Here is a 17,157-nt window from a genome sequence, read left to right on the forward strand (position 1 = left end):
TTGCTAAAAAAATCTTATTTCATTTTAGGTTTTATGCTAATAAATTAGCAGCGATTCTACATATACTACTTTTTTATCTTCACATTCATGTCCACTATGCTACATGACGGTGGTGGTGGTAAACGAGAATTCCGATGGGAATCAGGTTACGAAAAAACATGGTACGTTTGTTTCTTTTTTTTAACCGTCGATAATATTCAATAAACCATTTAGAAAAGGTTTTGTAGTGAAAAAGACATTGGTGGGGACAATCGAATCTATTTAAGCACAAATTATAAACTATCTTACTAAGATCTGATCACCATACAGCAAACAGTTAATTTGCAAAATAACAATTAATTGTCTCAAACTTCACTGTTCCTTCTGTAAATATCAATCCATCTTCTCTAATTTCATTGTTTGTGCATTTTCCTACCAATTGCACTTCATTTCAGTTTTTTCCTTATCGGTCTTCTGCCAAAATACATCCTATGTCTAACCATCATCATATACTATTTATATGGATATAAGTAGACCACACCACACTCGTCCCCCCTTTAAATCATTCGTTCATGCGGTGGTTCTGCTCGCCATGGCACTTTCTTCTTTCACTGCAGTCTGTGATAAACTCTCCGTCAGATTGTCGAGTCTGCGGCGCGCCGACCTCCATAGCTCCGTCGACCTTCCGGGGACCAACATCCTACATCCACCCGGCACCTGGGACGTTCAACACACGTACTCCACCGGCCTGCTTAGCCATCTAAATCCGATGTCCACTCAGCAGCCGCACGTCCCACCTCTTCTCTCCGTCGACAGCACCTTCTACAGCGAACGCCGCCCCGCCAGAATACTCCACTCGACGCCACCTCTCCGCACCAGACTGCCCCAACTAGCACCTCAACTCCAGACTCGCAACGGCGTCCGCAGAGCATCGCCCTTCCCCCTCCTGGTTGGCAGCGACACCAAATGTAGTGAACAAAACACGGGTGGGGACAATCGAATCTATTTAAACACAAATTACAAACTATCTTACATTTATGATCATTGTGTGATTTTGATGTGTTTTTTTAGCTGATTGACTTACTATTGATAACCTTTACAGATAAATGAAAGAAAGAGTAAAGAAATATTCTTCATAAAACCCGTTCTTTTTATTGAATCTGAATTTATTATTACTCTTATTATTACAGTAACATACTCTCTGTGGTTCTTGTTGTTCCTTCTTCCTCCCACCTTACCCCTTTTTCTCTTCCCATTCTCATTGTTTTGTGTGGCGCATATATATCTGGTGTCCCCCTTGCACCCGATATTTATGTGTTTAAATAAATAAATAAAGTAATGATAATAAACAGAAAAGGTGAAAGATTGATTCAGTTCAGATTTCTGCGTTCAATAATCAATATCATTGAAATCTTGAAACCGGTATAAGTTAGACCAACCGTAATGACAAACAATAATATGCTTGTTAAAATAATAGTCATTTACTAAGTATAACCATTTTGTTACTATTTTTAGTAATTTATCGATTTTTTTGCAACAAATATAATATTGTCAGAAGGGGTTTTGTGGATATTATAGTAATTTTGATAGTCTGTTGTGAGATTGTAACTCACTGAAGACATTGGTGGATGTGTCGCTCAATTTTGTGGATCGATTGAAGTTAGATATTAACATGGTTAGATGCCGGCTCAGTGGTCTAGTGGTTAAGTGCTCGCGCGCGAAACGGATAGATCCTGGATTCGATTCTCGCGAGGCGGGATCGTAGATGCGCACTGCTGAGGAGTCCCATAGTAGGACAAAACGGTCGTCCAGTGCTTCCAGGTTTTCTATGGGTGGTCTAGCTTCTATTGATTCATGATCTCAACCATCAGAATATAATACTGTTTATTATTGAGAAAAAAGTATGTTTTGCGATTGTACAGAATTGAGAATGGATTCTTTTAAAAGGAAACTCTCCACAGAGTCAATCTTATTTGTCATTTATACATCGATAGGTGTGTTCCTCGATGATGTTTTAGATAATAACATTACAAATTCTGAAAGTATTTATGAAAATGATAATGAAAAGTTAACACAGTAATTAAAAGGTGGATGGAGTAATTTTAATTTTCGGGTGGCGAGAGTCAACTTTCTCTCTCGAAATGCTCTCACATGGCCACGCGTACACAGCCACTGCCAGGAAAGTCCTACTCACTGCATTCTCTCATTAGGGGTGTTATTTACGAACTTGAGAGGACGGAAAGCGAATGTTCGGCGCTTTAACTGGGTTGGTGGATACGGAATATCCAACTAGGGGAGTTAAAAAACCCTGATTCCAAATCAATGGTGCACATGGGCCTCAGGATTCTGTGGGAACAAATGGTGTATGAACCAATCGTTGATCACCGACTACCATGGGAATGCATCTCCTTACAATGCTCCACTGCCTTGTGGATCATACCTTTACGTCGGATGCTCCAGGTGTGTCCACCTAAGAAAACCACCTGTTTGGGTTTAGGCACGTGGGCAATATCCCACTCCACATACAAATCAAGTGACTTTTGTGTTGCATATGTATTCGGTGCCTCTTTGTACCAATATTTATGTGTTCAAATAAGTAAGAAAATTAAATATAAGATATTAATGAATGAATGAACGATTTGGAACATATAGTTATGGAATTAACGAATTTCAGAATATCTATTTCAAAAAAACTGGTCAAATTTTCAATTAAAAGTCGAATGTCAATAACAATTAGGTAGGAATAAATAGAATGGTACAGTTATTCCGTGACAAAAAGACAACGAAAATTGGGAAGTAATCAATGAAAGCTTTGGAAGAAGACAGAATAACGGGTTATTTGTAATCTGCTGTGGTGCCGTCTATTTTAATTTATAACCATGTTGAGGTTACAAAAATTTCTTATAAACATAGAGCCCAGTTTTTTGTCAGATGAGTTCAGATATACGTAAACCTTTTTTGAGTAAACTATACTACAAATTAGTCGGTATTCAGTGAAAAGATTCAAAAAACTTTGTTTATGTCCACTTAATGTCCCATATCAATAAAGTATGCAAGTATAATAGCTCATAATTAACTATAACTGTCCCTTATATAACCAGATTGAATGGTGTTTGGAAATTCGGTGGTGAAGTGATGATAATAATCAACACTTTATTTAGTACTAATGTGTGTTTGACTGCACCTTTGTGCTTGGAACTGAATTCCCAATCGTGAGGTTGTAGATGCTTACTGTGTTGGGGTGATCCAGAAAACTTTTCGCAAAATACAAGAAAGGCTCAGGAAACACTAAGAGGCATTTTAGCCAATCAGCGTTCAGTAGAAGTTATGCTAGAAACATCGCAAAAGTGATAAGTCATATGTAGAGTTTCTGATTGGCTGATTACTACTACACTGCTACTATGTTTAGTAGGATTCCAGAATTTCCCGGGAAAACCCTAGGACTTCTAAAATACTATAAAAACCCTATATTTTCTGTACATAAATAAATCTTTAGAGTAAAGTACTTCTCGCATATTTTGCGCCTTTTCTCTCGTGTTCAAGTCGTTGTGTAGATAATGCTTGGGGGCTATGAGACTAGCTTAAAATCCGAGTATAGTGTTCAATTAGCAAGATTTATCATACTGTTGAGGAGTCGCATAATGAGACAAAGAGGCCATTCAGTATTTCCAGGTTTAAGTTCCTTGCTTTTCTTAAAAACAGATGGATAAAACAATGTTTTATGAACATATTTAATTAGTAAACAAGTTTATTGTTGTATATGTGTATGGAGTCCATGAATTTACAGTTATATGAATATCAATTGATAGATCTTTAATATTGTTAATTTTTGGTAAAAAACGACTGTTTATTAGGGGTTTGCGGTTAACCTACAATACTTGTGAATAAAAGAACGATTGATCTATTCCAAAAATGAATAGTTTTATTGTAAACTCGATACCAGAAGCTGACACACAAGACTTTAACAATTAGCTGTTAATACGAGAAGAAGACAAAGTGTAGGAAGAATAAGTTGAAACGGTACAACTCAGTATGTATGCTAATTAAAGGATAGTTTTCAAGCATACAGAAAATAAGCGAACTAGGAGTAGTGGAAGTCAGCTAGAGAAGTGTAATCGCCGTGCTAAAAATTGGATTCGATAGTAATACTTGGTTACCTTTACTGGTAAAACTTCCCGACCGTTGCTGCTACCTTGAAGTGGTGGTCGGGCTTGCCTATCGCGATGAACCAATTGAGCTATACTAGCTGAAACAATCGTTCCTCAAGGTCCTACCATGCCAGACAGGTCGGTTGAAGAACGGTAAGACTAAAAGCAGCAAACCCAAGGTCCAAAGGCGAAGTCGTACTGTAGTGAACAGAACACGACTGGTTGGGGACAATCGAATGTATTTAAGCAAAGATTACAGACTATCTCAATAAATTCTGATTACCAAACAATGAACAGTCAATTTGCAAATTAACAACCAATTGTTTCAATCTTCACTGTTTCTTCTCTTATTCCATTGCTCATGCATTTTCCAGACGTTTGCGTTTCATTTCAGTTCTTTCCTCATCGGTCTTCTGCCAAAATACATTCTATGTCTGACCCACACCATATACTACTTATATGGATATAAGTAGACCACACCACACTCGTCCCCCCTTTAAAGCACTCGTTCATGCGGTGGTTCTGCTCGCCATGCCACTATCTTCTTTCACTGCAGTCTGTGCCAAACTCTCCGTCAGAATGTCGAGTCTGCGGCGCGCTGACCTCCATAGCTCCGTCGACCTGCCGGGGCACCAACATCCGCATCCACCCGGCACCTGGGACGTTCAACACCCGTACTCCACCGGCCTGCTGAGCCATCTACATCCGATGTCCGCCCAGCAGCCGCACGTCCCACTGCTCCTCTCTGTCGACAGCACCCGCTACAGCCAACGCCGCCCCGCCAGAACACTCCACCCGACGCCAACTCTCCACACCAGACTGCCCCAACTAGCACCTCAACTCCAGACCCGCAGCGGCGTCCGCAGAACAGCACCCTTCCTCCTCCTGGTTGGCAGCGACACCAAATGTAGTGAACAAAACACTAGTTGGGGACAATCGAATGTATTTAAGCAAAGATTACAGACTATCTCAATAAATTCTGATTACCAAACAATGAACAGTCAATTTGCAAATTAACAACCAATTGTTTCAATCTTCACTGTTTCTTCTCTTATTCCATTGCTCATGCATTTTCCAGACGTTTGCGTTTCATTTCAGTTCTTTCCTCACCGGTCTTCTGCCAAAATACATTCTATGTCTGACCCACACCATATACTACTTATATGGATATAAGTAGACCACACCACAGTACTACCGACTGTACGGAGGTGTGACTGACTGTTAAAACTTTTGTATACTATCAACAAAATCTGAGTAATCCCATGATCGGTTTAACATACGAACAAACGCTATGATTAGCTTTACTATGTTATTTTAGAAATAAAAATAGTGGACAGAATTGATTCTATTCAGTTTTTAATTTCGGATCTTTAAGTCGTTCTACAATTCATTAAATCAGAATATAAATGTAAGCAAAGTTGGATAGTGACTAGCAGTGGAATCCAGTTTGATGCGCGTTTCGTCCTATTTGGGACTCGTCAGCTGGATGTACCTGCATCTCAGAGTTGATGTTCACTCTGGGACTCGAACCTAGTGCTTTTTGCTTCAAACGCCATCGCGTTATCCACTCGACCACTGAGTCGTGATAACCACTTGCTTGTGCAATGGGGTGAAGTTTAAATTCATTTAGTATTGTTTGTTTGAATCTTCCCATCGATGTGTTAAGACTGCTACTGGTCAGTCTTTAATTGGCATATGTGCATACTGTGCGTATTGCCTCGATATAGCCTTAATTCAGTTGCAGTCTTAACACCGATGGGAAGATTCAAACAAACAATACTAAATGAATTCAGAATATAATTGTCCGTATTGACCATCTTGTATTCTTTAATCTATTTGTCTAGAACTGTCCATACTAGTTATTAGCTATCAATCAGTTGTTTCTTTTTACTTTTGAAGTAGTCCGATCTATTAAGTAACATTATTATTATTATTATCATTAAAAGGAGTGCTATTCGTGAAGATGAATCAGGACGTTTGGTGACAACACTGGAACAGTTAATACACGATGCACATACACAAATAAGAAAAAAACGAAGACGTATTGGTGTTGGATCTACTGGATTTGTACGATTAGGAATGGTTAGTTTCTTTCTCTATCTATGTGTGTGTGTATATATAAAATTAAGAAACTATTATCGAAGAAATAGACTTAAATTGTTTTTTGAGTGATTAATTTCTAAAGGACGTCGCTTATATAATCATATATTCATTTGGAATAGGTACATTCGAAGTTTTCTTCATTTATTAATCCATTATTGTATCTGAACAGAATTTCAAACACAACCATTCAAAGTTTGTGTTACTACCGATGCTTACTTACTTACCTACGCCTGTTACTCCCAATGGAGCATAGGACACCGACCAGCATTCTCCAACCCACTCTGTCCTGGGCCTTCCTTTCTAATTCTATCCAACTTTTGTTCACTCTTGTTGGATGATGAATTGTGCACAATATTTTAGAAATCAGACATCTTAGAATCAATTAGACGATTTGGACTTCGTAGATGACCTAGCCCTCCTCTCTCATACACACGAACAAATGCAGATGAAGACAGCAAATGTAGAAGCAGCCTCTGCATCGATAGGCCTCCACATTCACAAAGGAAAAAGCAAGATTCTCAAATACAACACGGAGAACACCAACCCAATCACACTTGATGGCGAAACTCTGGAAGATGTGGAAACATTCACGTACCTGGGAAGCATCATTGATAAACAAGGAGGAACGGATGCAGATGTCAAGGCGAGGATTGGCAAAGCAAGGGCAGCATTTCTACAATTGAACAATATATGGAACTCAAAACAATTGTCAACGAATATCAAAGTCACAATCTTCAATACGAACGTCAAGACAGTTAGTACTACTATACGGACCTGAAACGTGGAGAACTACTACAACCATCGTCAAGAAGGTACAAGTAATTATAAACAGTTGTCTACGCAAAATACTCAACATTCATCGGCCGGATACTATCAGCAACAGCGTTTTATGGAGGAGAACAAACCATGTTTCAACTGAAGAGGAAATTAGGAAGAGACGTTGGAAGTGGATAGGACATACATTGAGGAAATCACCAAACTGCATTGCGAGACAAGCCCTAACTTGGAATTCGAAAGGGAATTGGAAAAGAGGGAAACCACAGAACACATTACGCCGGGAAATAGAAGCATATATGAAAAGGATGAATGTTAACTTGAAAGAACTGGAAAGGATTGCCCAGGACAGGGTTGGATGGAGAATACTGTTGGGTGGCTGCCTATGCTCCTTTGTGAGGGGTAACAGGCGTAAGTAAGTAATTTCGGAAACCATTTACGAATATTGAAGTGAACAATTAACTATGAAAGTTGTTTGTTCTTCCCGATGCCAGATTCTAATATGCCCATCTATATTATTTTTATTGAATCGTATCACAGAATTCAAGCGGTAATCCTGAAATTGATTTTGTCCAGATATTCTCGCTACACAGTAGTAGAATCGCACACAGAACAAAAGAGATGGTTCATCTCACTTTTCATAATCCGATTTTTATGTTAATCTAATCGTCTGTTGACTATAAGCTTATAGAATTAATCTGGTATTAATAAAAAATAATAATAATAACTATATATTCCAAGCAGATGATTTCTGCGATAACTTGGAATATCAACTAAATAGTTGAAATATTCAATACAGTGCGCACTTCGAGTTCAATATCCACTATAATATGATCAGCCTTGATACTTGCTGGATAACTTGACATTGAAGTCTTGAACGTTCATTTGATTAATGAATTGTATTATCAAAAGACAATAACAGCCATAAAATATTTAGATTAAGATAACTATGTGTTAATAAATGCCAACTAATCAATAGGGGTTTTTGTGGAGATTTAGTATTTTTCATAGTTGAAAGCGTGAGTCAATTGAAGCTAGACCACCATGGAAAACCTGGAAGCACTGGACGGCCGTTTCGTCCTATTATGGGACTCCTCAGCTGTGCGCACCCACGACCTCGTCTCGTGAGATTCGAACCCAGGACCTACCAGTCACGCGCCAGAGCACTTAACCGATAGACCACTGGACCGGCATCCCATGGTGTTTATGTCTAACTTCAACCAATCCACGAAATCTGATCAACCGTTCACTAATTGTCTTCACTGAGTTCCTATCTCACAACAGACCTGGTTTTTGAACTCCACTGGTCACTGCTTCTCACTAGAATACCATATTATAACTAAATACTGGTTAGTTAAAAACGTAGTGAAATGACTGCAATAGAAGAGAACCTTTATGTTTTGAATTGTAGTTCTCAACCTTGGTTACTGAAATGTACTAATTAACTTGTTACTAGATAAGTGGCTTCATACAGGATAACGACATAAGGCATACATTATAAGCTGCTCTTCTATTAACCACTTATATATAGTATCAGTTTATTCCATGTTTACATGTGAATTCTTTTCGTTTTTTATTTCTAGATGAGGCATTTATTCCTGATTATTGATCTATCACAAGCAATGAATGAACAAGATTTAAAACCGAATCGTTTAATATGTACTGTAAAGGTGAGTAATTATTTCTAAAATATATATTCAATGCCTTGTTTGAGTTAAATGCTAAACTATGAAAAACTGATGGAGGGGGTGAGTTCAAACATGTTTGAAGTGAAACTGTTGTCACTAACAGGATTGGATGAATGTTACTCTATATTTCGAATAGTTTAAAGTTGAAATTGTATCATTAATTACCAACTCAATGATTCTAATGATCAGGTTTTTGAGATAAGACTCGAAGCTCATTGGGTTCAGTCCCTAATAGGGGTAGTGGGTAAGGACTACTTAGGAACCTCACGCTAGGATGCAACAATGGTCCAGTGCTTTCTCGTTTTTAATTGTACTCAAGACGACATTATTTTGGGATGAATACAACTTACAAAAAAGAGATAACTTTAAGGTGATTTTTCAATACGAACTCTCACTGCACAACCATTTCATATGGGTTTCGATCTGTTTACAACAGTGCTCACGTATTTTATTATAACCTTCTTCTTAAGCCAAATCCAGTTATTCGATGATCAGCTAAGTACACGTACCTTTGTGAATCAATACTTTATACATGTAGATGCTTGTTGTTATGAACCTAACTTGTCTGTATCCTTACTAGTTAGAGGTTATTATCATAGAGTTGGCTTATTACTAATTCAGCTTCTGTCTAATAAACAAATGACTCCCTCTTTAACCAATGACATGATGGCTTTTGAACGATGACTATGTATCCTAATTCTTGTTGGCCTACTCTTCACTGACCAGTAAGAAAACGAAAACACCGAATAAATTCACCTTCTGTTATTGTATCGTCATATCAAGTCAACAGTTTCACAGCATTATGTATGTGTCAGTGTAAAGAAACATATTTCTTTATTTATGTTATTTGGGACGCATGAGATCGGCACATAAGACAGGAGAGCAGTTGTACTGGTTAGCTCTTTTAAACTGTCTATCTAGTATCAACGACCTTCGGCTAACCAAAGATACGATAGATACGAAATCATAGCTAAGAGTAACACTAATTGACTATTGGTCCAGAATGCAATTTCCATCACTTGCTTTCCCGATAGCCGGAACACAGAACTACTCAGCAAACAGACAACGTTCGATTACACAGGTCGAATTTACAAATTACTCATACAATAATAGGAAGCGAAATCTCAACCACGTTACAAGTGAAAAAGGATTGAATGATAAGTTCGTAATAAGTTAACAATAGCCTGGGAAAAACTAAAACACAACAAGCTAAAACTTACAACTAAGCTAATACAAAATACAACTGATTATGTATTTAGTAATTATACAATAAAAATATCAACTATGACTCTCGGTAGGATTGTTCTGAGGGCTCAACTGTACTTAATATTTACCCCGACATAGCAATTATACACATCAATTGCATGACCACAACTTATCACAAATAAGAAATTATAATTTACATATAAGTAGGTATATATAAGACGGTATTATTTATTTATTTATTTAAACACATACATATCAGTACAAAGGTGCACCAGATACATATGCACCACACATTTTGTGTGAGGGCTTTGATACTGCCCGGGTGCCCAAACTGAAGCAGGTGGTTTTCTTAGGGGCCACACCCCGAGCCTTTGATCTAAAGATCTGATCCACAAGGCAGTGGAACATCGTAAGGAGATGCAGTCTCATGGTAGCCAGTGACCAACGATTGATTCACACGTCATTTGTTCCTTCAGGATACTGGAGCCCATGTGCACCATTGATTTGGAATCAAGGTCTTCCAACTCCCCTAGGTGGACTCGCCTTGTCCACCAACCCGGTTAAAGCTCCGGACATTCGCTTTTCATCCTCTCAATTTCGGAAACAACACCCCACCCTGCCACGAGAAGGCAGTGAGTAGAACTTTCCTGACAGAGGATGTATACGCGTGGCCGTGTGAGAGCATTTCAAGGGAGAGAGCGGACTCTCTTCACTCTATGCCGTACCAGGGCATTCGGGGACTATACTATTTATTCATTTACTTAGTTCGATTACATAATAATCTGTATGAGTATTTGTCAATATTTAAAGAAATAGGTTAACAGATATTAGGGGCTGAATATCTAAAAAAACATTACTTTTAAAAATATTGTATTTGAAATGATCTCGGTGATTGGAATCTAAATAACTTTCGGATGTCATTCATCAATCTTGTCTAAACTTTATGTTATTAATCGAAATCATAATAATCAAAGAATATGTAACGTCTAATAAAGAAAGATATACTAAAGCTCCATTTGGTTACATTCTAGAGTTACTGTTGATCCCAAACTGGAATAAAAGAGGAGAGGTAAGCGTAGGGTTAATAACCCTATCCAGTAAAAAAAATCTTGTCAAAAGATACTCACAATAGTTACACAATAATAGCCCCCAAATGCCCTGGTACGGCCGAGAGTGGGGAGAGTCCGCTCTCCCTCTCCAAATGCTCTCACATGGCCAGCGAATATATAGCCTCTGTCAGGGAAGTCCTACTCACTACCTTCTCGTGGCGGGGGTGTTGTTTACGAAAGTGAGAGGACGAAAAGCGAATGTCCGGAGCTTTAACCGGGTTGGTGGACAAAGCAAGTCCACCTATGGGAGTTGGAAAACCCTGATTCCAAACCAATGGTGCACATGGGCTCCAGTATCCTGAAGGAACAAATGACATATAAATCAATCGTTGATCACCGGCTACCATGGGACTGCATCTCCTCACGATGCTCCACTGCCTTGTGGATCAGATCTTTCGGTCAAAGGCTCCGGGTGTGGCCCCCTAAGAAAACCACCTGCTTCAGTTCGGGTACCTGAGCAGTATCACAGCCCTCAAGCAAATCGAATGAGATTTGTATGGCGCATATTTATCTGGTGCTTCCTTGTACCAATATTTATGTGTTTAAATAAATACACAATAATAAGTTCCATTTCCCAGTTATTCTCCCAGGTCTAACTACTTGTTCACATCACTAATCATTACTCACTTACTTATGCCTGTTAACCCTTATGGGGTATTTCGAAATTTTCTAATTAATTTAATAAAATGAATTTTGACTGATATTTCTCCCTTAAAGAATGATTTCTATTGTGGATTTCCTTTTGCTTGTTTTTTTTTCTTCATTATTATGGGGGGTTGGATTAATCTAGGCTGCTTGTACATTTGTTCGAGAATATTTCGATCAAAATCCTATCAGTCAATTAGGCATTATTGTCACTTCAGATCGAAGAGCTGAACGACTAACAGAATTATCAGGTTAGAAAGAGAGAGAGCAAAAAACACCACCATGTTTTGTCTCTAGTTGATTGTTATTGATTTTATTTCGTGTTTTTCACTTTGATTGTTAACCAAAAACAAATTGGATCTAAGTGTGATATCATAACTGTGATGATTGATTTAGCCCACATTTTCTTTGTTCATTTTAATGCATTGATATTCAACGATTATATATATACCAGTAAGGGGTTTTGTGGAGATTGTCGTAATTTTAATAGTTGAATTCATGAGTTGATTAAAGCTAGATCACTATAGAATACCTGGAAGCACTGAACGGTCGAGAGCGGGATCGTGGATACGCACTATTGAGGAGTCTCATACTAGGATGAAACGGTTGTCCGATTCTTCCAGGTTTTCCATAGTGGTCTAGCTTCAATTAACTCATGAATTCAACTATTCAAATTAATTATACTCCGAAAACCTTTTTTTTTTTCAATTTTATCCAAAATCCTTTCCTTGTTTGAATTGAAGTAGTTTGTAATGGTTGTCTGAATGTGTTAACATATTCAACCACTACTGAATACCATTATAGTGAATGAGAAATCAATTGGGGGGAACCAGATTTATTATTTGATGCTAAATTACACAGTTTCTTCGTAAAATATTAAAACCATACATTGAATACATCATTTGGATATCTTTCATCAGTTGTCTCTTACAAACTTCATCACTCCTTCATCTTTATTGTTATGACAATTACTCCCTGTTTACATTCCTGTTATCTTCAGTTCAATCTTCTCAATCCTCTGCTGCCATGCTTTTTGTTATAACGGTCCGTCTTACTTTTTACAAGAATGGGACGTTAATTTATCTCAGACGAATATCTACACTAGATTCCCACCCAGTGTCTATTCTACAGGACTTCAACACAACTCAGATCAAGAACACGAGATTAGCCTGACTAGAATGTTAATATGTTTCCACACCGAAACCGACACAATCCAACAATAAATGAACAATCAATCAATAATAATAAATAATAAGGATAGGGGAATATATAGCTCATCTGACACCTGTCAGACTATCTACATGTCTGACTAAGCAGACAAGCAATCTTTATCATTCTCGCACACACATCACATTCCACTTCCGATTGGTGTCACATACTACTTATATCCGTCAACATAAGTAGTATATTACATACCATAACATGTAACACTGGTTAGTGTAGGATTAGTTTGAAAAAAAATTCTATGAACAATATCAAGTCAGGGTAATATGATATCAATTAATGAAGGAATTGATTATATGATTGGATGTAAAGGGAAGATATAAACTAACATTGGAGAGAATATGTGACATGACTCACAATCGATTGTATTAGTGCAGTTATCGCTTTACCTTTGATGTTCAGTTGAAATATTTTTTCAGCTGCTTTATTTTACGGATTCACTTGTATTTTTCTTTGTACATGTTGTCCTTTTATATACATATATTTTGATAAATTCATCTCGAAGCGTTCATATGGTTTAAGGATTTCGCCCGATCTCTAGCCGTACGTTAATTACAACTTATCGATATTTTGCTTAAGTAATGACCCGTCATACTTTCGAAACAGCATGGTAGTATTGTTAGCTCCGGTAATCTTGCGTACTATTGAGGGTATGAGGGTGACTGTCACTTAATGTTGTCCACACCATGGAAGGATATTATTCTTGAGGGTTGCTGCGACAATCTGGGAGTGTGACCGCAAAGCCCAGGGTATAAGTACTTGCGACCGGCTATATACTGCTTTTTTATGGGAAGTTTTTGATGAGTTAGCTCCGCACTCCAAAACGCCATATCACTGAAGACGGAATTCTGTGGGATAAGCTGAAGTGTAACATTTTCGGGGTCGACCTTTTCTAACCGGTTCCTTCCGTTGTGAGAAATCAGCACCGCTGTAGATGCTGGTTGTCCGAGAGTAACGCCTTACTGCCATCACACCTCTCTACGACCAGTAGTACGACTTTGCTATCAGATTTTATCCCACAAAACTAAATGCACAGGTAAATACTCGGCTAAGTATTAATTAATTAAAACAGTTTACTTTCAAAGTGAATTACATATCCGTAAAGAAATCTTGTAATTTAATTAGTGCTCTTGTCTCTGATATTTTACTTCATAGGCGAATGTGATAATAATAGCAACTATTTAACTCCACTGTTAAGCATATTGTTAATGTATTTCTATGTGATCGCTTTTTGTTTTAACCAGTTTTTCGTCCCTCTTAATAACGGTTTAGTGCGAGATTCATCTTATGGATAATTAGCCTTTGAGTTAGGTTTCGATTTTCAGTCGATAATTGTTAATAATAAGAAATGTAGGATTGTTGATTAATTTAATATGGTAATTGGCTTCCGACAATAGTGGTTTTTCTTCACTTAAAAGCAGCATTTGACTCTGTAGACCGAGAGGTTCTGTGGCAGTGTATGTCATTGGAAGGCGTGCCTCAGAAGTACATAAAACTTGCGAAGGCTCTTTACTCGAACGCTACCAGTCGAGTGAGAGCTTATGGCGAACTGTCATCTGATTTTGAAACATCAAGTGATGTCCGACAAAGCTGTCCAATATCTCCATTTTTGTTTAATTTCATCATAAACCTACTGCTGAAAATAGCATTCTCATCGACTGAATTTTCAGTAATTGATCTCCTACCAGGAGGTCCACTTATCGACTTAGAATACGGAGATGATATAATTTTGTTTGGTGATTTATTTATTCATTTGAACACATAAATACTGGTTCAAGAGGGCACCATATACATATGCGTCACACAAATCTCATTTGATTTGAGTGAGGGCTGTGATACTGCCCTGGTGCCCAAACTGAAGCAGGTGGTTTTCTTAGGGGGCCACACCTGGAACCTTCGACGTAAAGGTCTGGTCCAAAAGGCAGTGGAGCATCGTGAGGAGATGCATTCCCATGGTAGCCGATGACCAACGATTGATTCACACGCCATTTGTTCCCTCAGGATACTGGAGCCCATGTTCACCATTGGTTTTGAATCAGGGTTTTCCAACTCCCATAGGTGGACTCGCCTTGTCCACCAACCCGGTTAAATCGCTGGATATTTGCTGATGCGAAAGTCAGTGAGTAGGACTCCCCTGTCATTGGCTGTGTACGCTTGTCCATGTGACAGCATTTCGAGCGGGAGAGCTGACTCTACCCACCCTCGACAGCACTAGGATATTTGGGGGCGTGTTATATTCATTTAAATCGTTATTGTTTAAATTTATTCACTAATGGCTACAAAACAAATCTGTATGTAAAACAAAGGGATTTTAGCAATCATAGGCTAGGTTTCGTTTTTCTAATTGTTGGGGGGGGGTCTAAATCACCAATTTTGGGAACAGTCTGAAAAAGTAATTGCTTCAATTTTCGATTATCCTTGGATTCACTGTTGTGTTGACATTTTCATATTGAGTAACAAATCTTGAAGTTATAACAATTTCTAACCACTTGTACGGTTAATCCTACTATGTTTTCGAATTCTATCGTTTTATGTGTAGGTAATCCTAGACCACATCTTGCTGCTTTGCAGTCACTTTACACTCGTACTTGTATTGGTGAACCTAGTTTACAAAATGCTTTATTATTAGCTGAATCCAGATTAAAGTAAGTTTTTAGTACAGTTTGATTTTGGTTATGTAATTTTTATCTCTGACATATCATTTAAACAACTGGCTTTGGAGTTACTCAAACATATTTGCACTATCATGTAAACTGATGGAGAATAAGAAAATATTAAGTATTGAATCCTGGTCTCGGTGACTGAGTGGAAAAGAAAAGTTCTCTATAGTTCTTAGTTGCTCCTCGTCCTATGATAATAAAGGTAACTGTTATTAGTAAAAATAGGTTCTAGCTGACAATCGAATCCCGAACTCGCATTTCGTCCCACCTAGGACTCACCGGTTTGATATATTGAGATTCCAGCATTGATGTTCACATTCATACTTAAACTTAGTACCTTTCGCTTCAAACACCAACACATTATCCATTGAGCTGCCGAGTCTAGGTAGCTATTAACTTGTTAAATGGGTATAAGGTGATATTGATGTAGGTTTTAGTTTTCCCGTTTTCCATTAACATTCTCCAGGGCTTTGCTAATCTTCAATGATATAAATTTTACTGTGTTCAGTAAACAAAAAAAATACTCTCTCATGACTACATTTCGAATTTGGGGTGAGAGCTTGAATTAATTAGTGAAAAAATGTGATATGTTGTTTTTTGATTAATCACTGAGTAGTAATTAGTATCAGTATCCTTAGTGCCAATGGAATTCCGTCAATCAAATTTTAATTTGACAACTAATGTAGTTGATTCAACATTCTGCACACTGTATGCTTGATATTAAATGGTTGAAAGCCATCATTAGAAAGCTTTAGGTCTAGGCTTCATGCTAGTAAACACTAATCAACATGAGGTATCTTCTTTCATGAAGAAGTTGATGTTGCTTGCTGGATTGAAACTCATAACAAGTGTCACTTCAAGAGTATCATGGATTCGAGTGCGAGTCACCTAAACTACCATCGATAAGCATCAATTATCATTTAACATGCCTCATATCTCCTCCATGTTTTCATTCAATAATCCCTTGATGGATAATAGCAAAGCAACCTTCTAACCAACTGCAGTATTACTTGACTACTAAATTATAGTCACCTTGACCTTGAATATATTTGTATACCATTTATTCTTCCTTTTTCACAATGGTGTTTTTCGCTGTTTTTAAGAACAAAGAGTATAAGGGCTAGTTACCATTTTCAATAACTTGTTGTCCTAGCTTTATAGTTATAAATGCCAAGTTATTTTCCAGTTTGTTGGGAATCGGACCTAAGTGCGAGCGCTTAACCACCAGACCACTGAGCCATTGTGAGATAGTTACTCAATGAAGACATTGTTGGATGCGTCACTCAATTTTGTGGATCGTTTGAAGTTATACATTAAAACCGTTGGATGCCGGCTCAGTGGTCTAGTGGTTAGGCGCTCGCGCGCGAAATTGATGGGTCTTGGGTTCGAATCTCGTGAAGCGGGCTCGTGGATGAGCACTGCTGAGGAGTTCCACAATAGGACGAAACGGCCGTCCAGTGTTTCCAGGTTTTCCATGATGGTCTAGCTTCAATTGACTCATGATCTCAACTCTATTCGTTATTAAGTTTAAAAAATTATTTGTAAAATAAATTAACTTGAATAATTAATATTAAAGTACTCAAAAAGGGTTTGGCACACATAAAGAACAATTGACAGTAGA

At 37.9% G+C, this 17,157-nt stretch overlaps 1 protein-coding gene across 1 annotated transcript in view; it reads left to right on the forward strand.

The window, feature by feature from the left end:
• Window positions 1-96: 96 nt before the first annotated feature.
• The window catches only part of Smp_136520 (putative btf), a gene marked incomplete at its 5' end in the record, with an annotated part of 31,572 nt that continues 14,511 nt past the window's right edge, over window positions 97-17,157 (forward strand). The window contains 5 exons of the mRNA XM_018790182.1: window positions 97-161; window positions 6,074-6,209; window positions 8,588-8,674; window positions 11,798-11,903; window positions 15,416-15,521. Of these exons, the coding sequence (XP_018655551.1) occupies window positions 97-161; window positions 6,074-6,209; window positions 8,588-8,674; window positions 11,798-11,903; window positions 15,416-15,521 (500 nt within the window). The remainder of the gene's footprint in view (window positions 162-6,073; window positions 6,210-8,587; window positions 8,675-11,797; window positions 11,904-15,415; window positions 15,522-17,157) is intronic.

Source organism: Schistosoma mansoni, chromosome W (assembly GCF_000237925.1).
Source record: "Schistosoma mansoni strain Puerto Rico chromosome W, complete genome".
NCBI lineage: Eukaryota > Metazoa > Platyhelminthes > Trematoda > Strigeidida > Schistosomatidae > Schistosoma > Schistosoma mansoni.